The 23984-nt window shown below is 51.7% G+C and overlaps 1 protein-coding gene across 3 annotated transcripts in view; it reads right to left on the bottom strand.

The window, feature by feature from the left end:
* Positions 1-23984, bottom strand: part of Col5a1 (collagen type V alpha 1 chain) — a 148685-nt gene that overhangs the window by 34259 nt on the left and 90442 nt on the right. For all 3 annotated transcript variants that reach the window (XR_015683452.1, NM_134452.3, NM_001429592.1), the window contains 14 exon segments: positions 22745-22789; positions 22178-22231; positions 18218-18262; positions 16554-16607; positions 14160-14267; positions 13269-13322; positions 11498-11551; positions 7926-7970; positions 7768-7821; positions 6690-6734; positions 5918-5971; positions 4748-4801; positions 1848-1901; positions 561-668 (listed from right to left, as the gene is read on the bottom strand). Coding sequence is in view for 2 of the 3 variants with exons in the window: in NM_134452.3 (NP_604447.2) it covers positions 561-668; positions 1848-1901; positions 4748-4801; positions 5918-5971; positions 6690-6734; positions 7768-7821; positions 7926-7970; positions 11498-11551; positions 13269-13322; positions 14160-14267; positions 16554-16607; positions 18218-18262; positions 22178-22231; positions 22745-22789 (828 nt within the window). In the remaining variant the exon portion in view is untranslated.

Below are 23984 nucleotides of genomic sequence, written 5' to 3'. Positions count from 1 at the left end.
AGACCCTGCTTCAAAAGAACAACAAAAATAGACTGAGAGCCTGAGTCTTTAGTTCCCCTCAAGGAAACTTGAAGATTTTTATGTTAACACACAAACATTAAAACCACAAATTCGGGGCACCCCAGCCGGCTGAACAAACTATAGAAAAGCATTGCGAGAGGCAGCACTGGGCTCAAGGCTGGGGGTATGTTCATTTTTCTCTCTCAGAATCTATTTTCAGTGTGTCCAAGTGAGGGGTTTCAAAGGACCATTCTCTACCAGATCTGTATTGGCTGCTAAAGACTCGGGGCTTTTAGTCTGTTCCAGGAGCAGTGGGCAGCGAGGGGAAGGCGTGCTCCCCAGGGCCTGGGATGGTTTGATCCCACACTCCCCCTGTGCCCATCCGCAGCGGGCTGAAGCCTTGCCTCAGTTCAAGCAAAATGGATCTGAACAAGTAATTTTTCAGAGAGACATTTGTTTAAGAAATCGCCCATATGTCCAAAAGGATCAAGAGAAAAAACAAAGTTCTGATTCTCTAGAAAAATATTATCCGCCTGGTATGGAAGCTTCCAGAAACTTACCTTCGTCCCTTCTTTCCCAGCAGCACCTGGGAGGCCCTGTTCACCAGGGGGGCCTGGAGGACCAGGGTGGCCACGCTCTCCCATGGGACCCGTCTCGCCTGTGGGACCCTATGGGGAGAGACGATGTTGTCACATGCCACAGGTTGGTTCTGAGCGACTTACAAAGGAATGATCTCTTCCCCTGAGCCTGGGTATGGGAATGACTATGGTGATACCTACAGTGGGCCTACCACTGGGTACAGTCCTGACTATGGTGATGCCTATAGTAGGTCTATCACTGGGTACAGTCCTGACTATGGTGATGCCCACAGTAGGTCTACCACTGGGTACAGTCCTGACTATGGTGATGTCCACAGTAGGTCTATCACTGGGTACAGTCTTGACTATGGTGATGCCCACAATAGGTCTACCACTGGGTACAGTCCTGACTAAGGTGATGCCCACAGTAGGTCTACCACTGGGTACAGTCCTGACTACAGTGATGCCCACAGTAGGTCTACCACTGGATACAGTCCTGACTACAGTGATGCCCACAGTAGGTCTACCACTGGGTACAGTCCTGACTATGGTGATGCCCACAGTAGGTCTACCACTCTTTTCTATTCTCTCTCAAGACTCCGCATGCCAACCAAAATCCAGAAGGAAAAGATGAAGCCAGGTAGACAGAAGTAGCCATGGCTGGTGCCCTGCTGCTCCTGCACCCCTCTGGATACTGTTTCTGGGATGTGTTCAGAAAGATACTGAGGGCTGCCATATTTGCCACAGAGGGAAGAAGACCCCATGGGCTCCAGTTCTGTGGTGACATTGGGTGTCAGCCTCTTACTTCTCATTATGTCAGGTGTGGCTTGCTAAGTGGCAAGGTGACAGGTTACTGACTGTCCTTGGCTCTAAAGCTGTCCGCCCTAGTTGTAACCTATACCCTTCACTGATCTGTGCTGGCTGAAATCAGAGCCCCCATGACCCTGACCACTCTGCCTCACAAGTCCACAAGACAAGAAGATCCCACGGGCCCTGTACCCTTGGGAAGAGTTAAACTCCAGAGCCTGGCCCTGTTCGGTCTGGGGTCACCTGCGCTCTACCGCTCAGCCTAGGTCATATGCTCCATGAGTCTCCTGCTTTGTGTCAGTATAGCCCCTTTCAAGGACCTTATCTCCTACAGTTAGCAGACTTGCCGTGGGACTTAAGCCTCTCCATTAGTGGGGTCCACCCCTCTAGAAAACTGACCGTAGCCCCGTGTGTTTCCGTAACACCAGAGACCCCCTGCTCCAGGATGCTGCAAGGTCTTACCTGAGGGCCAACCACTCCTGGAGGGCCTGGAGGGCCAGTCTTGCCTTGGAAACCCTGTGGAGAGAGTCAAGCAGTTGAGGGCCATTGCAGCGGCCCCATCCTGCTGCTGTCTCACAAGCCCGTCCCCCACCTGTCCCCAATGGCTGTGTGCCAAACTCTCAGTTTAGAGTCATGCCTTTTGCTCCCTTCCCATATTAATTTCATGGAAGTGCTGGAGCCGACTGGGTTAGCTCCACGCTGTGTCTTTGTGCTGAAAAATGGATTTGTAAGCCTGTTATTCCCCCCCTCCTGTCACCGTGTGTTCATTTTCTGAGGACACGTAAGAACCATCTCTGGGCTGGTGCTCATTAACGACGTCGTGGGACTTTTTAGCCTTTGTTATCCACGCCTCTGACTCACGGCAGGTAAGCCGCCGGCCTGCTCCTCTCCGTATTTAGGACAGGCTGAAGCAAGGTCTGACTGCTCTCTGAAGCTGTCAGCTCCAACGTGTGACTTTAAAGTCACTTCATAGACCCTGTCTTCTCCAGGATCTGAGTGTTCATGCCTAGAATGGCCCAGGCTCTCATCCAATTCGGCTCTGCTTCCCAAGCTCTCCTATGGAGCTGGAAGCTGCAGTGAGTTGAGCTTGATCTGGGGCACGATGCTGAAGCCAAGTAGGCACAATGAGATACACCGGCAGCTGCCGGGTATCCAACGGTGGATCTACCTAAGGCCTGAGAAGGGCATTCTAGCTGTGCAGGGGTCATAACTATGGCGTGAGGGTAAGCAGATGGCTCAAGACCAGTAGGCAACAGTCTACTATCACACACAATTCACCGGCCACAGGAACCACAGCAGACTCTACCCTGAAAAGCCCAGAGGGCTCTTCTCTCTCAGACCATCTCACATAGTGGGCAGAAGTGGCCATGTCTAAGACACATTTCTCTAACAGTCAAAAGCAAAGAGCGAAGGAGAAGTCAAGAGGGAGAAGTGTCTGATGGGACATGGGAGCCAAAATTGCTCACTGTGACAGTGCTAGCAGAGAGGGCAAGAGGAGCCAACTTCCCTGTCAAGTGGACAAGGCAGGGACACACGAAGAGAACACACAGCTGTTGCCCACACTTGATGGGCTCAGTTGCTCCAAGTCTGGCATCCCAGGTTTGCAAGTACAGGCAAGGCCACCAGCAAGCACATGCTCTTTTTGAGATAGGGTCTCTTTCTGAACTCAGAATCGATCCATTGGCTAGACTTGCTGGCTGGCCACAGTCACTCTAGGGTGACAGGATAAGGAGAGAGCTGGTCTTCTGCTCCTCATTGAGAAACAGGCTCTTGGCTCCCACTAAGGAAAAGTAACAGCCATTTGTGTTCATTGGAGGAGGAAGTCGGAGAAAAAAAGGAGAGGTGGAGGAGGAAGGGAGGGAAGGAGGAGGAAGGAGGAGGAAGGAGCAGAGGAAAAAGAAAACAAGGAAGTCTACTCTAAAGACGTTCAGATGAGTCTCAGAGATGGTCAAGATGGCCAGCAGCGGCATGCAGCACCCCTGTTTCTGCAGAGGTAGCTGGACACGGTAGAAATTGCTGGAAACTATACTTTCCCAAGCAAAGCAGGAGGCTTAATTATCTGCAGAGTGAGTGTGAGGGAGGAAAGCCTGCAGTATGCAAAACTCTTTTCTCTTGTCTCCTTGGAAAGGCATTAGAGGAAAATGCGCAAAGCTCTGAAGAAATGTTTTAATTTTTTTCTCTAAACAAAAGAGCAAGGTAATCTTCATTTATCAGCCAGCACAGGCTGCTTGAACACCAGCAAAGGCATAATTAAAAGACTTCACATCCCTCTGTGCTGAAAGACGGAGGATGGGGGAGCAGGCACAAGCAGGTACTTCACACCTTAACAAGTGTTAAAGCAGGTACCAGGAAACGGGCAGGGTGGTCGAAGAGCCACGAGAGCCCCCACCCCAACCCCAGCACAGTGAACAGGATGCCATGGCCCAGGATGCCATGACACAGGAGGCTGTCAGGGAGAAACATTTACACTGGCACAGACTGTCTTTAATGTGGATGAGGCAGGGTCACACAAAGAGAACACACAGGTGTCACCCGCACTTTCAGGGCTCAGTCACTCAAAGTCTGGAACCCCAGGGTCACAAGTGCAAGCAAGGTCACGAATGTGCACATGCTCTTTTTGAGATGGGGTCTCTTCCTGAACCAGAGGTGCCTCGTTGGAATCCTCTGGTCCACTTTTCCAGCACCAGGGTTACAGGATCCCTGCTAAGCTTTCACACCAGTGCCGGGAAGAGTTCAGATCCTCATATCTGTCCCATCGGGCACTCTACCCACTGAGCCATCTCATCTCTCCTGCACAGCATCTTCCTTACAGAGGAGGATAAAGACTTCACCCTGCTCCTTCCTGCCAGCTCCCCGGGCTGAAATCTCTCAGACAGACAAAGCTGGGATCTGTGTGAGACCCAAGGCCCATGGCCCTCGTCATGAGGTTTGTAGCCTAAACAACCAGCTATCCACAAGTACAGAGCCTCCCCAGGTACTCTTCCAAGTAAGGCCTGTGGTGTCCCAAGCCAGGCTACACTCAGTTACCCTCATTAAATATAGGTTGGAGACCCAGATCTCGTGATGCCAATGCACTGTGTCCTGATGCTTTAAACATGGTCTTTGGCCAAAGCCGCTAAAACACGCAAACAGCCATTGTCCAGTTTTCACTGTGACATCATGGGACTCCCACCCACCCGACAGCTTGACCTTAAGTCAACAGCAGATGGCTGGCCCACAGGAAGCCTTGCTAAGGCCTTTGGTCTTTCCCAGAGAGGAAGGATCCCCTGACTGTGCCAGCAGCCAGCCGCATGTTGTAAGCTGTAGGAGTCCCAGCCAGGGAGGCCAGGCACAACCATGTCCCTAGCATTTGTAATACTCACAGTCTCCCCTCTCTGCCCAGGATGTCCGGGGAGCCCGTCCTTGCCTGGTGGACCCTGGGGGAAGAATCAAAACAAGGAAGGCTCATTCAGCAGCTTAGAGAAACAGGTGACAAAAATGACTGTCATCCTAATGGCTTTTGATAAAGGAGATCACCTAGCACCCACTGGGATAGCGGTCATGGAGCTAAATGCCATGGAAGGACCTCTCCCATAATCCCTATAGCTGCCTAAAGGGGTTAACAGAAGCGAGGAGGTCAGCCAACCTCCCAAGCTTGAGCAGGTGGGTGGCCTGGTTGCACTGGGACCCTCAAATGTCAAGCTTGACAAACACCAAGGAGGGACAGTAACTGCAGAACCCAGAGAGAGGTCTGGACTTCCCAGCCATAAACCTCCCCTGCCACGGTTCTTTCCCTTCTGTGGACTTCCCATGCCAGGGACCCTTCCCTCCCATGGACCGTCCGCATTACAGACCTTCCCCTAACTATGGTCTCGCCCTGAATGTGGAAGTCCCTTGGCATGGACTTCTGCATGGACCTCCCATGCCTTGTGCCTTTCCTGACAATGGATCCTTTGAAGGCATGAACCTCCCCTGGCATGGATCCCCACTTCTTTCCCCTGACCTCCTCCTGACATGAGCTTTCCTTTGGTATGAATCTCATTTGCTGTGGGATGCCCCCTACCATGTACCATCTCCTCTTGTGGGCTCTCCCCTGCAGTGGGTGGGCCCTGAGTGGGCTTCCCCTGCTGTGGACTTTCACCTGGTTTCTGGGAAGAGCCCAGCTTTGGTTTCAGTAACGTTCCCAGAATTGAACAAAGACCTTTCAGAGGTTTTACGACACCATGTCTATTACATTTGTGTGGTCGCCGCCCTAGACATAATGCAAGCCTGGGCAGGATGTCATGATGGTCTCAATGGCAGCAGGACCTGCCAGGGAAGGTCCACACTAGGGCAAGTGCCTCAGCAGGGCATGTTCACAGCAGGGCAAGTCTGTCCAGAACTAAATGCTCTCCCAAACAGAAGGCTTGCATGGGTGGGGCACAGCCACGAACTTAGCAGCTGTGCTTTGAAGGCCACCTACCCCACAGGGGTCCTCTCTCCCCATAGCTTCGGGAGATGAGAACACAATGGGGTCCTCACCTGCTACCTCCACGGGAGAAAGCACTACTTACCGGGGGACCCTTAGGTCCAGGGAAGCCGGTGGGGCCTTGGGGTCCATTGGGTCCCTGGGAACAGAGCATGTCCAGTTTGAGGAAGCATTCTTCCTGTTAGCAGCCCCACTGTTTCTCCACTGGCTGCACCTAAAACCTTTTCCCTGTTTCACCTGGCCCTGCTTTCCCCATCTGACTCTAGAGGAAGTCAGAAGAGAGGGAGTAGATGCTAGAGAGAAGATAGAAGGGGAGTAGATGATAGATAGGTAAGAGAGATGACAGAAGGTGGATAATAGATAAATAGATAACAGATAGATAATACACAGACATAGAACAGATAGATGGATGGATGGATGGATGGAGGGATGGAGGGATGGATGGATGGATGGGTGGATGGACAGATGGACAGATGGACGGATGGACAGATGGACGGATGGACAGATGGATGGACAGACAGATGGATGGACAGACAGACAGATAAATAGGTAGACAGAACCCTCACTAGGAAATCTGGGGCCAAGATACATGTCAATGCCCCAGAGTCCTCTGTTCTGTATAAGGTTAAGAGCCAATTCTGTGGTGTCTGTCACCTCTAGCACACTGAGGCCAGGTCCAGAGGGTGGGATGAGGCCCCTCCCCAAGGAACACATCACTTCTGTATCTGAGCTGCCCTTGGACCTCAGCAAGCCCACTTCTCTACAGGTCACTGTTGGCCTCCTTTGCTGGCCCACCCAGCATGTTTGGGGCCAGCTTCAGCCCTGGCAATCTTATAACCCACATCTGGAAGACTTACCCGCTCACCAGGAGGGCCGGCTGGGCCATCACCTCCTGAGTTGCCCTGGGAAAGGAGGAAAAAGGTCACCATGAGTGCTCTCCCAAGGTCATGCTGACCCCAGTGCAGGGTGCTGTGTAGCAGCATTGAGCCTCAGCTCTGCCACTATGCACAGCCAACTATGGAGCCAGCATGAGCAGGATTGTGAAATTTCCAGAACAGGTCTCCATGACTAGATGGAACATAGGCTGTGCTCAGTCAAGGAGACATCCTAATGACTTGAAGAACACAAGGCTCAGCTTTAGGACCATTCCACGTACCCAGCTGGCTCTCATGAGCTCTGTGCGGCATGCGTGAGTGTGTGCATGCTTGTGTGCTAGGGTGGGGTCAGTTCTGACTCTCAGCTAACCAAAGCCTCCCCTCAGCAGCAACCCCCACAGGAATTACTTTTTAAATTTTTATGTACATGGCTGTTTTGCCTGCACACATGTCTTGTAACATGTGCATGCCTGGAGTTGCAGAAAAAGGCATCAGATCTGCTAGAACTCCAGTTACAGATGGTTTTGGGCCACCATGTGCGTGCTGGGCACCAAACCTTGGTCCTCTGCCTCTTCAGCTCCCTATTCTTGATCTTTACTGGTTAGAACCGAACAGCACGTCATGCTTGACTTTCCCCTGGATTTACAACAATGGGGAGCTTGTTTCATTCCTGGGCATGAGGGGTCCTTGCAGGGGTAGGCCCAGTTTCTGCCTGCACCAGAAAGAACCTTCTAGGAAAGCTCTCTACAGTTCCCACGCACCTTTACCAGAAAAACAAAAATGCAGCTTCCCCACCAGTTCTGGGTGGATCTGTGCTAGACCAACTTCCTGGGTGTGAAGCCACACAAGAATGGGAGGGGGTCGTGGGTTGTCCTTTCTCTGTCTGTCTTGGGTCTTTTGGGGGTTACCCTTAGCCACATGGTCTAACTCACAAAGTTTACTGAAGGATGCTAGAGGGCAGAATCCCTTTACTGATGTTCAAGAAAACTGTCCCTTTTGCCGTCGTTACGTGAAAAGGCCACTGAGCACCCTCCCATGCCTTGAAAGACCAAGAACATACCTTAGGGCCAGGCTTCCCAGTGATGCCCCGTGGGCCTCGTTCACCCCTCGGGCCCTAAACAGATGGACAGAGAGAAGGAAGGCCAGTTAGCTCAGAGGCTTCAGACCCACAGAGCACACCCACCTACACCCTGCATCCTTTGCCACAAGGACAGTTACCGTTGGGCCTCGCTGTCCCCGTGGTCCTGGCTTTCCAGGTGTCCCCTAGAAACAGAGAATCGGTTGAGTCACATGGAGCCACCCTCCCTGAGCTAGCGAGAGACTTCATAAGTCCAGAGTGAGGCCAGGAGTGCCTCTCTGGGGGTGAGTGGGAGAGAATAGGGCAGAAATATTGATGGGCAATGTCTGCTGCTTAGCTGGTTCATTTGCTCCCTCCCTCCCTCTCCCTCCCTCCCTCCTTCCCTTCCTCTTCTCTCTTCTCCTTTTAGTAGGCACAGAAATCATTACATGAAGAGAGTAGAAAGTCAACTCCTATCACACATAATTTTCTTCTGCTACTGTTAAGAATATTAGGCATTAAATTTTCATCAGGCTCCGGAGGCGCGAAGGGAAACTGCAATTTAACATATAAATCATATATCCAAGAGTCCCCGGCATCTCTCGGAGTTCAGTCCTTTTGCTGTTGCTGATCTGCATTTTCCGAACCACAGAAAGCAAATGCGTGGCATTCATTTTCTGGTTTTTACCATAGCAAGGATATAATGGCCAGCAAGTGCAGTTTACCCACAGCACACAGACGTAATGGATGGAGCACAGAGGCTCCTGCGCTCTGAGGTTCATCCCGGGTTTATCCTGGTCTCTACGAACAAAGCTAGGTCAGCTCATAGCTGAAGCCACAGAACGAGTCTCTCCTTTGCGTTTTCAACTGGCTTAACTACCAGAAGCAAAACAGCCTCCCATTTTAGAAAGCATTTAACGAAGCAATTCATAGCAAATGAATTATGGTTGTTTTTGTTTGTTTGTTTGTTTTCTTTAACAACATACTCATTCCTGTTACAATGGTTGAGCTCTATAACAACATCTTTTGGCTTCAGGTAAATATCCGCATATGAAAATGAAGTAAAATATCTGCTCTCTTCTCATGCTAAACGCATGGCCTTATTGACAGTGTAGCCAACCAGACTCACCTGGGTATGTGAGCCAGGCTGGGCCGCCCATACATCTGTCCCTCTCCCACCCTTAGCACCACCTGGATCACAATTCCGGTCCCATCTGACCTGGCAGCACACCTGGGACCCAGGTGCAGCCTGCCCTGACGCTACCGGGGCATCTAGGCACTCAGGTCTTGGCGGCAGGCGAACAGGTCTCTGCCCTGTTCCACCTGGGTCCTCGGGTAGCATGGTGCTCGGCAGGGCATGTGGTAATCTAACCCTCACTAGAGTTTGGCCTGATGGCTCCTGGAGCTGCTGAGTTGAGCAGGCTATGCCTCTAGGACTCCCTCACAAAGGTGAACCTGGCCTCTAGTCCCTGCCAGGAGAGAACAGGCAGTCCCTGAAATGGCCTTGCCTACAACTCTTCAGAGCTGGAGTCAGGCTGAGGTATAAAGAGCCTAGAATTTGTTGGGAAACCTCAGTAGGGCCTTCCTCTCCTGCGACCCCTCCAAGGGGTGGGGTACAGCCTCCTCATAGGACACTGCTTTGAGCTGCAGCTGGCTTGACAGTGCAGTCTTGCTTCTGATGGTTTCCCATTTAGCCTCCCACTGTGAGGCAGACCCAGCCACTAGCTCTGCAGAAGCCAGGTCTCTGGTAACAGAGGACTGAAGTGTATAGGTAGCACTTGGGTAAATGGCAAACACGCTCGCAGTCGCAGACACACACACACACACACACACACACACACACACACACACTCACTCACACACACCTACCATGTAATCCCTGCCTGGCATCCAATGCTACAGGCAGCCTGCAAGCAGAGCTATCTGGTCTCCAGGGTGCAGCGCAGACCAGCCCGTTCTATGGCCCTTGACCCTTTCCTGATCCTCTCCTACTTGGCACCAGAACTACCTTCAAAACTCTCCCCAGAGAGAGCCTGACTAACCCTTGGCTACCTCAGGAAAAGACCCACTCTGACCTCCACGACCTCTACACCCTCTGCCAGCCCAGGCCTCTGCACTGGGCTCAGCTATACCAGCTTCTCTAAGCAGCTCTGCTTCTCTCCCCACCCCCAACCCCTTTCTTGTCTCAGCAGAAACATCTCTGCCCCCTGGAATTACCCAGGTCTAGGGGCTGGGTAACTTGCATGCTCATTGCCCTTGAGCACTGGTTACTGGCTGCTCCTTATCTTGCTCAGTCATTGGAGCATCCCCTGCCTGGTAAGCTCCTAGCTTAGCAAGGGCTTAGGAAACGTGCAGTGCAAGTGAATGAGCTGCCTTTTGTGAAGCCCCATGTCACTGAGGGATCCTCAGCCCAAGTGAACAACAGGGTAACACAGCCCGACCCTTGGGGTTGGCACTCATTCACGATGTGATTTTTGTACCCAAGGCTGTTTTCAAGGCCAGCCCAACCTCCAGCATCAGTTAGGGAAGCCAGCCATACCTGGTGATCCAAGGGCACCCCATTTTCTGTTGGGCTCTTGCTTAGGCAAAGCAATAACCTGTGGGTCCCCACTCTATCCCTGCAGCATATTCCACACCTGTGAGACCTGGGACCACTTTTCTCAGGGAGAACCTCCAAATATTTGAGGGCACAACCCTCCCCCAAAACCACTAGTCAGATGACTTTATAGAGAGTCTGACTGAGAAGAGAGGGTTAGATGATAAATGATAGATGGATAGATAGATATATAGATAGACAGATGATAGATGATGAAGAGAAAATTGAAAATATGTAGGAAATAGAAAGATGATAAAGGGACTGTGTGAGAGAGAGGTAGCAGTAGATAGCGGCCTCTCTGAGCTCACCTGCAGGAAAGCCCTATTTTCCACATTGTGAGGCCAGTGACCAATGGCTTGTCCGCATGGTCTCAGCTACCCTGAAGTCATTCTCCTGGCTTTCAAGAGCACACAGACTACAAGCAAGAGACACAGAATGCCTTCGCGCATGGCGTATGGCATTCTGATGAAGCCATGCCCCATGAGGAAGAGCATGTGTGCTCTGTGTCGTGGAGGAAAGGCTGCCGGGAGCACTCTCTTCTGTATCCCTACCCACCAAGGGCCTCTCTGTGACCTTTGTGTCCAAGGCCCATGATGGCCGTCACACTTCACTTCCTGACTGGCTAGCAGTGTCTGTGACACTACCCAGAGACATCCAGGAGGGCTTCTGCAGAGGAGGCCTGAGCCAACAGCAACATCACAGAAGGTAGGTGGGTGTCGTGACCCCCAAGTGGAACCTCTGGAGACCTCTGTGAGGTATTACGGGGGAATTGACAGTGTTGTTCCCTGCCCCATATTTACAACCAGGGTAACTTCCAACGTGGTCTGGGAGTCACTGCACATAGCCCCCTTTCTCCCTGTAAAGTTAGGATGCAGGAAAAGTCTCCAAGAAAAAGAAGTATCTGGAGGAGTTCCAAGAGCTTCCTGGTTCCCGTGCATCAAAAGCTTCCGTTTTCCCAGCATGCTCTTCCTTCTTACCACTACCCCTTCCTATTACCGTGCCTCCATAACTGAAAGGCCTAGTGCTCGAAATCAGCGACTTCTGAAAAGTGCTTTGGATAACAAGTGGAGGAAAACAAGCAGGACATTGACCAGAGACCAGGCCAACACCTACACACCAAGTGACCACGGTCCTTACCCTGCCACCTTTCTCTCCGTTGGCGCCCGGGAAGCCAGGGAATCCAATAGAACCCTGCAGGGAAGAGAGTTAAGGGAAGATGAAACAGGACCACCAAGCCAGGCACGAGGGCCACACCGTCATGCTCACTAGGGAGGGCGCTTACTACAGTTCTCACACTCGATTATCCACTGATCAGATCTGCTTTGTACCCAACCACCCGTGGAACGCCCGCCCCCAGCTAACCACCCTACCCCTCGCCTGGAGTGCCCGCTCACCTACCTTCTTATTCTCCCATCATCCATTTGTCCTGCCACCCACCACCCACTCAGTAAATATTTCCTGAACACCCTCCAGACCCCAAATCTAAACCCCAAAGCCAAGTCCTAGCATGCTCTGTTCTGTTCCGCTCAGCCCCACATGGAGGATGTGCGGTACCAGCTGACGTTTTGGGGGAAGGGAGAGCCATGCATTGCTAAGGTTCCCGGAAATGGGCTTTGCAGCTCACAGCTCTGTCCACTGGTCCTGCTGTCATACTTTGTGACCTGTCCATAACACCTGAGCTGCAGTGACAGTTTGTAAGTCCAGGCATGGACTGTAGTATCTAACATTTTCAATTCTATAGATTTACGCAGGGGCTTCAAGATTTGATCTGCCAAGCATCCAAACTCCCTCTATGTACCAAAAAGACATCACAAGGGCTTCCAGGACATACCCAGGGCAGCCCACTGCCCATCAGTGTGGCTGTTGTCTACTGCCTCTTATGGGTCTCTGCCCTCCAGGTGGCTTACCACCTTGGCCTGAGAACAACCTATTCCAGAAGTCTGATTTTTTCCATTATTGCCTTCCTCCTCTATGTCTGTCTGGCCACCCAGGTAGGAAAGTGAAACAAAGGGACCTGGGGTGGCTGACACAGAACTCCCAGGCCACTGTGCATCCCACTGCTACATCTAGTCATAAGCTGAGAACAGTTTCTCACATCCCCAAGGTTCCCAGCACTTAGTCATAGCCCACCCTCTGCTCTCAGATGTCTCCTCTCCTTTTCTCTCTTCCTGAGAAAAGGACCTGAAGAGGAGAAAAGTAAATGTGTTGGGGGCTACATTGGAGTCACATCTAAGGGACACTCTCTTGCAGGACAGGGAGAGGACGGGAAGATAGGCCGCCACTTGCCCATACAGACAGCCCTTCCTCCTTTGGTAGACAGGCCCAGGCTCACCAAAGACGGTGAAGCCAGCAGGTAGCAGAAGGGTGGGGATGCAAATCTGGGGCGGGCGGGCGGGCTGGCTGCGTGCTGCTGCTAACCAGGTCTCCAGTGCAGGCAGCCGTGATTGTTTAAGAAGGAACCATGAATAATAAAAAGTGGGATGAGAAGAAAATAATGTTCTCACTGATTTCCAAAGCCTTCAGGACCTGTTCCACTTAAGCCTAAACATGAGTGCAGATAAGACAACGGCTGTCCCTCTCCTGCGCCATCAGAAACAGTCATACTTCCAAGGTGAAGTGGGGCTGAGGGGAGGCTGGTGTGGATAAGCCAGGGGCTAAGCACCCCCAGCAGGCCACCAGGGGTAGTTTCTGCCCTCTTCTCTGAAAAGCTCAACCCATTGTACAAGTGCTTTCTTTGAGCTTGGTCAAATTAACACCAAAGCTGCCTGGGGACTGAGATCACAGCGAACACATTGTTCAGCGTGGCACAGAAGCCACATGGAGGTAGAGAATGGAGGAGGGTCTGGAGTATGTAGGGTGCCCCATGAGACAGTGTCTGCCAGGACATTCCTAGCAGGGCTTAAATTACCTTTGGCCCTTGTCTTCCTGGGTACCCTGGTAATCCAGGCACTCCGAGCTTTCCCTAGGAGCAGAAAAAAAAAAAAAAAAAAGACTCGTAAATCATAAACATGACTTTTCTCAACCTTGTGCTGTAAGCAGGGGGCGATGATGTGTTCTGAGAGGAGGTAGGGCAGGTTGGAAGGATGGGGTTGGCGTGCAGGGGCAACTAGGTCTCCCCTGGAACTGAGTGGGTCTCTAAGCCCTCAGGGAGTAGGGTGTGCTGATCCCACCAGCATCCAAACAAGCAATGGGATGGGTACCACGGCCAGGAAGAATATGCTTATCTGTGGGGCTCTGAGTATTCTGTAAGAGTTCTGGCCACAAGGCCAGATGAAGTGGGAGGCTTAACTGCTCCTTGAGTCCCTTCCTCCCCAGGTTTCTGGTGACAAGAGGTAGGAGGTGCTGCTGCTACAGGGCAGGCTACTGAGCAGGTGCCTATTGGAGCCTCATGCACATGCCATGATGTCAGGCTGTGGTGGGAACATTCTGTCATCCCCAAAGTGGAGGCAGGATTTGATAGGGATGGTTACTCATGTGTGGCTTGGGTGAGACCCTCAAGCTTTGCCTGTACTTGGTGGAAGTTACTCCTCCAAGGTGTGGTGGCAAGGGTTGGGGGGGAGGGAGCGTCAGGAGAACTTGGAACAGAATGAAGTTCAAAGGTTGCACACACACGCACACACACATACACATACACACACACACACACACACACACACACACACACACACACATCTACTGGGAGAAGTGACAAAAGCTTGGGGTTGGGCTATTCAGGAGTCCCACTACCCATGGTGAGCACAGGAGGGGCCGTCTGGCACTCAGAGACCTCTAAGCATAGCCGAGTATCGTAGACACAAACCTTCTCCCCGGTGGGCCCCAGGGGACCAGGATCACCATTGGGACCACCTCGACCTTTTGGGCCTTCAGGACCATCTTCTCCTCGGGGGCCGGGTGGGCCGATCTCCCCCTGCAGTCAGAAAAAGAGGAGGTTAGGGAGATCCTTCCCAGTGTCCACCCCAAACTGACCCCTCCTCCCACCTTGGAGTAGGTCTGCCAAATAGGCATGTTCTTCTGCACAGTGTGAGCTGCACTTGCCTGGCCTCTCTTTGAAAATCAGTGGCAAATCCAAGGTCACCCTTCTGCGCTGAGGGCCACCATGGCTGCCATCTCTGCTCCCTGACTCCCCTGTCTAGATAAGGAACTCTTGGCCAAAATAATTGGTTAGCAGTAGTGGCTGTGAATCACTCTGCCCCTGTATTAGTCTGGGTTCTCTAAAGGAATGGTAATCGTTCCAGGACATGTCCTCAAAGGCCCACCCAGATGAAAGGTCCTTAGTTGATCCAGACCAACTGTCTCAGTCCCGAATTCACCTTCTTTGGAGCCTCAGGAGGCATCCGGGGGACCTCTACCCAACTGGCAGTGATCAGGCTATACCCACACCCAGGAGACCCAGAGACTTCATCCAGTCTTCCTGGTTGCAGGCATGAAGTCTATGCCTAAACCAAGAGGGACTTCGACCCACTCAGGCCACAGAAGCACTGTGGTCATCTCCAAATGGCATCCCTGGAGCTCTTAGTGACCTGTGCCTGCTGAGTCCTCCTCTGACTACCTGCTTCCTGAACAGCTGCAGACAGATGGATGATCCTCACATCAGAACAGACTGCTCAGAGACCAGTGACTTCAGAACTCTTGAGCACCAACTGACCCACAGAGCTAAGAAGCCCCTATCCCTGGAAAGCACCTTCAACCCATTCATCCTTTATGCATTTACATCTGAGCACCCACAGAAAGTCCAGAGGCTCTATTCGTAGAGAAAGCAAACCATAGCACCTGCTCCAACTCACCCTCATCTACTGAAAACTGATCTGTGTTCCCAGGAAGTTCCTTTTGTGTGATTCACTATGTATGTATGTATGTATGTATGTATGTATGTATGTATGTATGTATGTATGTATGTCATCTATCACCCATTTCCAAATCATCTCCAATTCATTTCCTTATAAACACCATACTGGCTGCAAACTCAAGCCTATCCTGCCTCTGTCTCCTGGCATTGATTATAGCCATGTGCCACCACATTCATGCCTCAGTTAAGTGGACTCTAACTGTGAGTGCCAGGTCATCAGAAAGGGGAAGTCAAAGGGACTTCTGCCCCTCAGCCAGAGGCACTGAGGATCCTTCACTTGGAGGAGACCGGGGCAGTCACCCTCAGCAGCAGGATAAGAGAACGCTAAGTCCCTTTTATATTTTCCTCCTCTGACAGACGGCGGGTGGCTTCAGACATTCTCACGTCTGGTTGTGGCAAAGGGTCAAGTGTATGGGCCCTCTTGTTCTGGAATGTGGGGCAAAGGTGATTTTCAGGGCCTGCTATGAGGGTAATTACACAAGCAGACAACAGGCCCGAGCTAACAGACAGACGGCACTCAGGTGTGCACAACAGCTGGGCTTCCAGGCACACAGTGTGTCACCTTCTGTCAGGCTCTGAGCTATTCTGAAGCGGTGAGGAAACTTCCCAGCAGGAGCTAGCAAACAGCTCCTAGAAACCGCCCTCAGTGTCAGTGTTAACCCCCGGTTCATTGGGTTTGCTGGGCTGGGCACCCCCTACCTGAACAAGCCATGCCCTTGTCTGTACCAACAGCTTCCTCTGGAGCTGGGATGAACAACCTATCAGAAAGCAGCCAGGCTGGGGGCGCTTCACCCATGGCCCAACATCAGGCGGCAGGGTGTTGGGGCTACACGGGCTTCAAAAGAGACTTGGGTGCATCTTGGGGACCAGGAAGGTCCAGGAGCTCAGCAAACCCTTAGGAGGGTGGCAGAAGGGACTGCAGATCCTCAATAGCACATGGTCCTGCCAGCTACATCTGTCGGGGGTTTGCTTATGGGCCTATTTGGGGTGTCCCCCCCTTTCTTCTTCGTCCTCTGAAGTCAAGTTTCTCTGTAGTCCAGGATCCCCAGTCCTCATGAAGGCACTTATCCAGCACCCAGGGTACAGTGCCAATGACCCCAGTTGTCCTTGGAGTTAACACAGGTGAGAGCTGCCCTGGCTTTGGAGTGGAAACTGGGGAGCAGGCTAGAGAGCACTGAACGGAGCCCCTGGGCTCCAGACACTCTGTCCTCAGACCAAGATTTTGCAGAAGTCTTTACCTCCTTTTTCATAAGCTGTTCTGTGGTCCCGAACACCCAAGACTTACATGCAGGTCCCCAAACCCACTCTGCTTGTCTCTCGCCCAAATCCTAGGCCCACAACACTCACCCGGTCACCCTTTATTCCCATGTCGCCTTTAAACCCAGGGAAGCCGTCTTCACCCTGAGCAGAAACAAAGAATACATCAGTCTGCAGAGATGAACTCCACTCCACAGTACCACTACCCACTCACAATGGGCCTGCATAGCACACAGCCCCTAGCCCAGGGCAGAGGCAGGAGAGCTGTCCAGCCTGAGCAGGAGGAGGCCTGCATACCCTGGGCCTTTCACCCATCCCTTAGGCCTGTTACAGTATGCATGATGTATCAAAGCCATGGGTCCTCAGACACCCCTCTCCCTAGAGCCATCTTAATCTGCCTTCCTGGGCCGTTTGGAATAGCCCGGGAACTTCCCTGGTAAGGTAGCATCCCCAGGTAACCCCATCCTTCCAAGTATGTGACGAGACACATCTGTCTCACAAGATAAAGCAGTAAAGCCGGGGCTCAAGAAACCATCTTCAAAAAGACCCTCCAGTGGAAAGGTGTCCCAACAGAATGGGAAATCGGGGACATGTGACTTGGAAAGAGCCCTTCCAGGGAGCAAGAGGGCATCTACTCCTAAGAGGATTTGCTTTTCCCTGTGAGGTCCATGTATGTTCTTGGTTGAATTTTTCAGAAGCCATACTCATTCTCCTGACCCTGCAGAAGGAGCCCTAGGGTTCTACTGTGTGTGTGTGTATGTGTGTGTGTGTGTTGGAGGTGGGGGGTGCTCTAGAAATAATAGACAAATGGAAGATCTTTTTGCATGCTCTTCCCAAAGGGTGGCCAGGTGGTTAGCACACACCGAGGCTCACAGTAGACCACACAGGGTCTACCTTGAGCTCTTCCGACCCATAGTCCTTAAAGCAGTCCCTAGAGGGTAGTTTTCAGGCTATCAGATCATTCGTGAATGGAGGCAAAAATGTCCCCAGGTGTCCAGAGAGGGCAGTGTACCTTCCGAGCACAAGCAGATGCAGATGCCAAGTGCTGGAGCTCAGGCTTGGAACCTAGTGTCCCAGGGAGCTCCACAGCCTGCCACAAAGGGCAGCTGCACCCAGCAGCTACAGCCAATAGGATGGAGCTTACGATAGGCAGGTCACATTTAAATGCCCAGCCTCCTACCACCGAATGGAAGGGACAGAAATGGTGTCTGCCACTCAGTTCCATGAGGCTCAGGATATCTCACGTGCCAGGGGTACTGGGCACTCTGACTCTGTGACATTCAACTCCATTATTTATCTTTGCATTAACCAAGACAATCCATACAGGCCCGATGTGCAGCCTTGGCCTTGGCAGGAGTACCGCATTCTATAATGGGGCTTACATGCTAAGTGTCAGGGGCTGGACATGCCTTCACATGTCTTGGCTCTGAGCCCTGAGACTGGACTGTAAAACTAGATAGATAAACTCTGGGCAGGAATTCTTGGTCTCTCAGGTGAAAACTGACCACCATGAGGACTGCTGCCTGTGAAGAACCAGCAGGGAGAGACTTGGAGAAGCAAGGTACATGAATACAGCCATGTAGCCAACCTAGGGCCTCCTGTGTAGATGCTCTGGGCCAGCCCAGGGGATGCTGACAGTACCACGATCCCCGGCTTCCTTCAGGGTGGCATCAATTCCCCTCCACATTCAGAGGCAACCCCACTGGGTCCTGTACCATGCTGAGCCAGCCCACCCTCAAGGGACAGATCCTTACCTTCTCTCCCTTGGTGCCCTTCAGCCCTCGGATGCCATCTGCCCCCTGTGCAAGCAAAAAAGAGAATGATCACAAACATGTACAGCCCAGGAGGGAACAGCTCCACGGGCAGTATGTGCCAGCCTTAGATGAGCCCTCATCCACCACACCGCCATCTCTGGAGGGAGAGGTATTTCCTGTTCTCTCATTGATTCACAGGGACTCATGTGACACCCCCCACACACACACACACTGTAATTAACTCCTACACTGTCCTCTGACTCCTCCTTCTGCACAAACATCCAAACTTTCCCCTGCCCAATTACTCAAAGGTCTGATTTTGCCTTTCTAAAGGCCCAGAACCCCACCAATAGTTCCCCACACTAACAGACCTGCCTGTTCTAGAAAGAGCCCCTCAATCCTGCAGCTAGGAAGAACTCAGTGCAAGCAGATGGGTTAAGATCTTGACTCTTTCTGTGGCCTCTGAGGATGTCCCAGATTTCTGCATGCCTCAGTTTCCTTATCCGGAAGTGGACGGACACAGACCCTAGCCTTATTTCTACTGTTGGAAAAAGATGATCTGAAAGGCCTCAGAGCAGTGACCAGTGCTTACTAGATATCCAGTAGACAAAGGCTGTGCACAGTCTGTTTGTACCAATTCTGCATTATCATCAAAAGGTGTCATGGTGTTGCACCAACTAATGTCACAACATTGAGTGTGGCTGGCCTCAGCCCAGGGTGGACCACAGCGAATCCCTGTTAGACACAGCTCTAAGGACACACGCCAAGCCCCCTTCTTCCATTCTCAATGGTCCTAGTCCCTCTGCTGACAGAGGTGAGATCATAAAACCTAGTAACAGCTTCACCATCCATGCCTTTTGACCTTGGGCTCCTGAGAGGGGTGACATTTACTGACATGGGCTCACTGTTGGCTCCAGGAGCTGCCTCAAGCCACCTACACATAGGACTCCAGACCTCAGAGGAGTCCCATGGCTCAGTGTCTTTACGATTAAGGCTGCAGCCTGGGCCTGAGCCACCTTCTAGACCCAGGTGCCACCAGCTGCCCTCTGCTGGCCAGAGGTCCACATAGGCTTGGTAGTTCTGAGATTGGGACTGGGAAGAGTTTTAGAATGGAGACATACAGACCCAGGAGCCAGGGCTGTGATCTGGGCTTTGACAGGAAGGAAGGAGCTACAAACCAGGTGCACAGGTACCATGAGATCTCAGCCACTGGAAGGAGGAGGGCTTGAAGCAGGGATAGACAAGCTCATTGTTGACAACATCCCTACTCAGTATCCCACGATGCATGGCTTAGAATGCAAAATGGAGGAGTAAGAGACAGCTACTGGACAGGGAGAATCCGGATAGCAGCTGGGTCACAGCAGTTCTCGCTCACTCACTCCAACACCGAGTAAACAGATGTGGCTTGATGGCAGAGGTGCCAGCCCATTAGAACAGCAGCCCCTGGCCCTTTAAAGCAGCCGTAGAGGGAGTGGGCCCTGGGGAAGGGGTGCTGACTCTATGGAGTCTGCTCTGTGCTTGCTCAAACCTGAATCAATGGTAGGCAGCAAACTGAAAAATGGAGAGGGGCCTAGAGCAGACATGGAGCTATCACTGAGAATCTGTGAGCAAGGCTTGCCATGTGTGCCCAAATAATAGGAGTTTAAGAACATCTGTGGTGTGTTAGGGATTTAGCTCAGTGGTAGAGCGCTTGCCTAGCAAGTGCAAGGCCCTGGGTTCAGTCCCCAGCTCCAGAAAAAAAAAAAGAACATCTGTGGTCCAACAGACCAGGAAGGCGCAGTGTGTCCTGTCTTGGGAGCAATGGTCTCTGAGCACTGTTCTTTTCCTGAGCTGCCTTCTGGATATCTAGACGTTTCCATAGAAGAAGACCATGGATGGTCTGTTCAGGTGGTACCTAGACACCTCCCACTCACCCCCATCTCACTCCTCCGGGCATCTCTGTGGTAGAGAGAAACAGAAACAGAAGAACCCAACGGAGATGAACTCTCAGGTCCAGCCCTGCTGACACAGACCTGCTAACCCAACAGCTCATAACCCACCTATCTAGGCAACTTAGTGAGATTCTTCCCCAAAACAAAGAGTAAAAGGAAGGGCTTTAGCTTGGTGGTAGAGAGCTCACGGGATATGGGCAAGCCCCGAGTTTGCGTCTTTGTGGGGGGGGGGGGGCGGTGAGAGGCTGTCTGCTCTTTCCACCTTATGAGGCTGCAGTGAGAAGAGCTGGGTTGTGAAGTAGAAAGCGGCCCTAACCAAAGGATGATCTAACTGCACTTCGACCTGAGGCTTCCAGCCCCTATTGCAAAACCCTAGATCGTGGAATTTTTCTTACAGCAGATAAGCCATGACAGAACCCTATCTTTTGGAAGAAGTTTGGGTAGGAAATAATCAGATCTCTCTACCCTAATGGTGACAGCTCCCACACCTACCTTTGCTGTGCTCTGTGGGCCTGGCACTCATAAGGTGGCCAACACCACTTCAGTTCCCAAGAGCGCAAGGGGTGGGGCTTTCTCTTTCTCTTGTAAAAAACCCGTTTTAGAGCTTGCTCTCCTCTCTGCTTCCAAGTCTAACTGCATCGCTCATGTTGTGAGTGAATTTTATCAGATAGATAGACAAGAGCATTCTCCATAAACATCTTAAAGTAAACACCTTTCGGCTTGCAGAGGAAGCCTTACGCAATTAGCCATGTACGGGAGCTGCCAAAGGCTCGGGGTAGGTGACAGGAATTTATAAGATAAATATGTGTAGAGCTCCTATAATCAGCACTGCTGCTCAATTATCACCCGCATAGCCTTCGGGAAGCACTGTGCTGGGGAAAGCATGCTTCAGGAGGAACCTGACCTGCCTGAGGCTGCCATCCTTAAGAGGTCGCCCTTGAAACTAGCATGTCCAGGTTTCTGAAGCCATTTTGGGTTCAAGTCTAGATAGGGGTACCACACTTGGAGGGACTGTGGACAGCCTCCGAACACTGAGGATGTGGGTCCTCCACCCTCCACACCCCAGGGCAGCTGTACACTTAGGGTCTGCCTCAACGCTGGACAGAGAGAAAGTACCACAAAGTACATAGGTGGGGGCAGCGGCCTGGGTCACGTTTATATAAATTCCTCAAATTTAAGTCGTTTTGTGGTGTGCTTGTGTGTATGTGGTGTACATATGCACACTCACAGAAGCAAGCCTGTGCTTCCCTTCCTGTCTGTTTGAAGGAAGGGGTTGGTATCTTTCTTTCCAGGGGCTAGGGTGGGGTAGGGGGAGAGCCTAGAGCTTTGAGATGCTGCGAAGTCCCTGTTACAGTGAAGGAAGAGACCCTGTCGATGCTCATCTTCTGCACAGGGATGTGCCTTCGCCCCAGGAACCTCGGAACTCAAGATTAAATCATGCAGCTCAGAGCAAACTCAGTTAGTGCTGAAGGGACAAAGGGGACCTTGCTCTCAATATTGCTCTGGTACTCTGTGTCCCACTTAACAAGGTTCCAGGAATTTCTACCAGCAGAAACACAATTGTAAACAAATGGACATCTCTCACCAACCAAGCCTCCTGGGGATTTGAGAGGATGTACAAGTCTTTTCCCTATTCCAGCATGCCAGTGGTTCAAAGGACTGTGTGGGCTTCCCCAGGCTGGCCATGCCCCTGTCTCATGAGACCCACAACCTGTGAGATGCTCTAGAGGTCAGCCTGGTATGGTAAACACAAGACGGCAGCCAGCACAGTGCCCCTGCTTCTTCACCGGCTGACTAGGAGGTGACCCCTCGCCCTGTAGCAGTCTGTCCTGTAACTGGCAGGCAAGATCCTTACCTGCTCAGACATGCTGTCTGGGGTCCCAGCATGTGCATACTGCACTGGGGAGCTAGGCTACTCTAGAGTGCCTGGAGCAGGGCTTAACAAGGGAAGCTGCCAGGAGCCAGTCAGGTCCATAATCCATCCCACCCTGACTTCCACAAAGACCCAGAGCTGCAGAATCCCTCTTACCTTGACTCCTCGTGGACCTGGGTAGCCAATGGGACCCTGGGGGCCGGGAGGACCCTAAGATCAAAGTGAAAGAATATTAGCTATTTTCAGGTGTGAGTAGGGACCCCAGGAAGCAGCCTTGTGGGAGATGCAGGAGACCCTGCCTGTGGTCCTCAGTGGTACTGATGCTGATGATGGATGGAGGAAGTGGGTGGTGCCTTCCAAAGAACAAAATTGTCTGTGGACAGTCAGATGCTGTGCCCAGCTCCAGGAGGCCAGGAGGAGAGGAGAGAGAGGGGTTGCCATGTAATATAAGGAAACACAGCACTAGGTCAGGAAAAGCAGGGTAATTAAATAACATGTCTCCATCTTAGGGACCTTGAGGTGAGGCGGTTTTCAGCTGAGGGGAACAAGGGTATCCTGTCTAGGGAAATGACAACCTTCCATGGTCAAAAGCCATTCCCCATGACTGACTGAAACGTACAGCCCAGGCACTGCTCCTCCCCCATCCCATGCCCCACCCACCATCCTGGATAGGAGGCCCTATACAGAGACTGACTGCTGAGGTAGGGTGCAGTAGGTGCCTACCTGGCCTCCTTTCTCTCCTGGAGGACCTTCTTTGCCAGGGTGCCCCTGTCACAAAAGAGAAAGTCTTCATTAGTTAGCCGCCTGCTCAGAAAGAGGCCTCCTGCCTTTACAGTATTTGTGTCTCTGCCCTCCCCAGATTTTATAAAGAGCCTAGCAAGTGAATTAGGACTCAAAGTTCCAATGGGGGAATCCAGTAACCTTGGGGGGAGACTGAGGCACCCACTGGTGGATTGTGGCTGCTGTTCTGGCCCTGAGGACAAGCTGGACCAACCCCTGCCTTTCAGAAATAACAATCATGCTTGTGGTCGGTCCATGTGCCCTACACATGCCTAAGGTACCAGAGGTTCTTGGTTGCAAGGATGAATGTAGGACACCCAGGAGAGAGTGTCCCACCATAGGGCTGCCTGTGCTCTTCTCAGTGCCCACCCACAACATGGGTCTGCTCCAGCATCAGGGTGGGTGGGCACTAGGAAACCAGATGCCCTTGCCTCAGCAAACACCAAGCAGAGTGTGACAGACAGGAGCTGGGGCACACCAGTGCCATGGCTGCCCAGATGCCTTAGATGGGTCTCAGCTGTGTGCTAGAAGGAAGCAACAGCAGTGGGGAGGCACAGGGCTCATTTTGTAACCATGAGGCTGGGGAGAATAGAAGAAAATTTAACACTGACAAATCTTCTTGCTGTGCAAGGCTAGGCTGCTGTTCTTGCTGTTCACTGCTCTCTCTCTCTCTCTCTCTCTCTCTCTCTCTCTCTCTCTCTCCTCTCCCACTGTACATTTTTCCAATATTTTACAGTTACTTTCATAATGGAAAAATAATAAAGCTTAAATTATTTGTATTTGATATTTTTCTGATTAAAAAAGTAATATATGTTCATTGTAGACAATTAGGAGAGCGGAAAAGGAAATTAAACTCCTCCACAGCCCACCATGCAGAGCCACGAGGCTGGTCGGGGGCACAGGCTTCCAATCCATATTTTCTGTGTGTGTGCATACAAAGTGGGCAGGTATAATATGATCTGGATTTAATATTGGATCATGAGCACTTTCTCCAAACCTTGGATAGACAGTCACATTTTATTTTTACTGGCTCCATTTACCCATCATTCCGCTGTGTGCTGTGGGGAATTAATCACATTTCAGAGTACTAGGTATGACTTAAAACCTTCTCTCTCTCTGTGTCTCTCTGTCTCTCTGTCTCTCTCTGTCTCTGTTTGTGTGTCTCTCTGTCTCTCCCTCCTCT

Source organism: Rattus norvegicus, chromosome 3 (genome assembly GCF_021556685.1).
Source record: "Rattus norvegicus strain SHRSP/BbbUtx chromosome 3, alternate assembly SHRSP_T2T, whole genome shotgun sequence".
NCBI lineage: Eukaryota > Metazoa > Chordata > Mammalia > Rodentia > Muridae > Rattus > Rattus norvegicus.
This window is presented reverse-complemented; position numbering and strand designations above follow the sequence as displayed.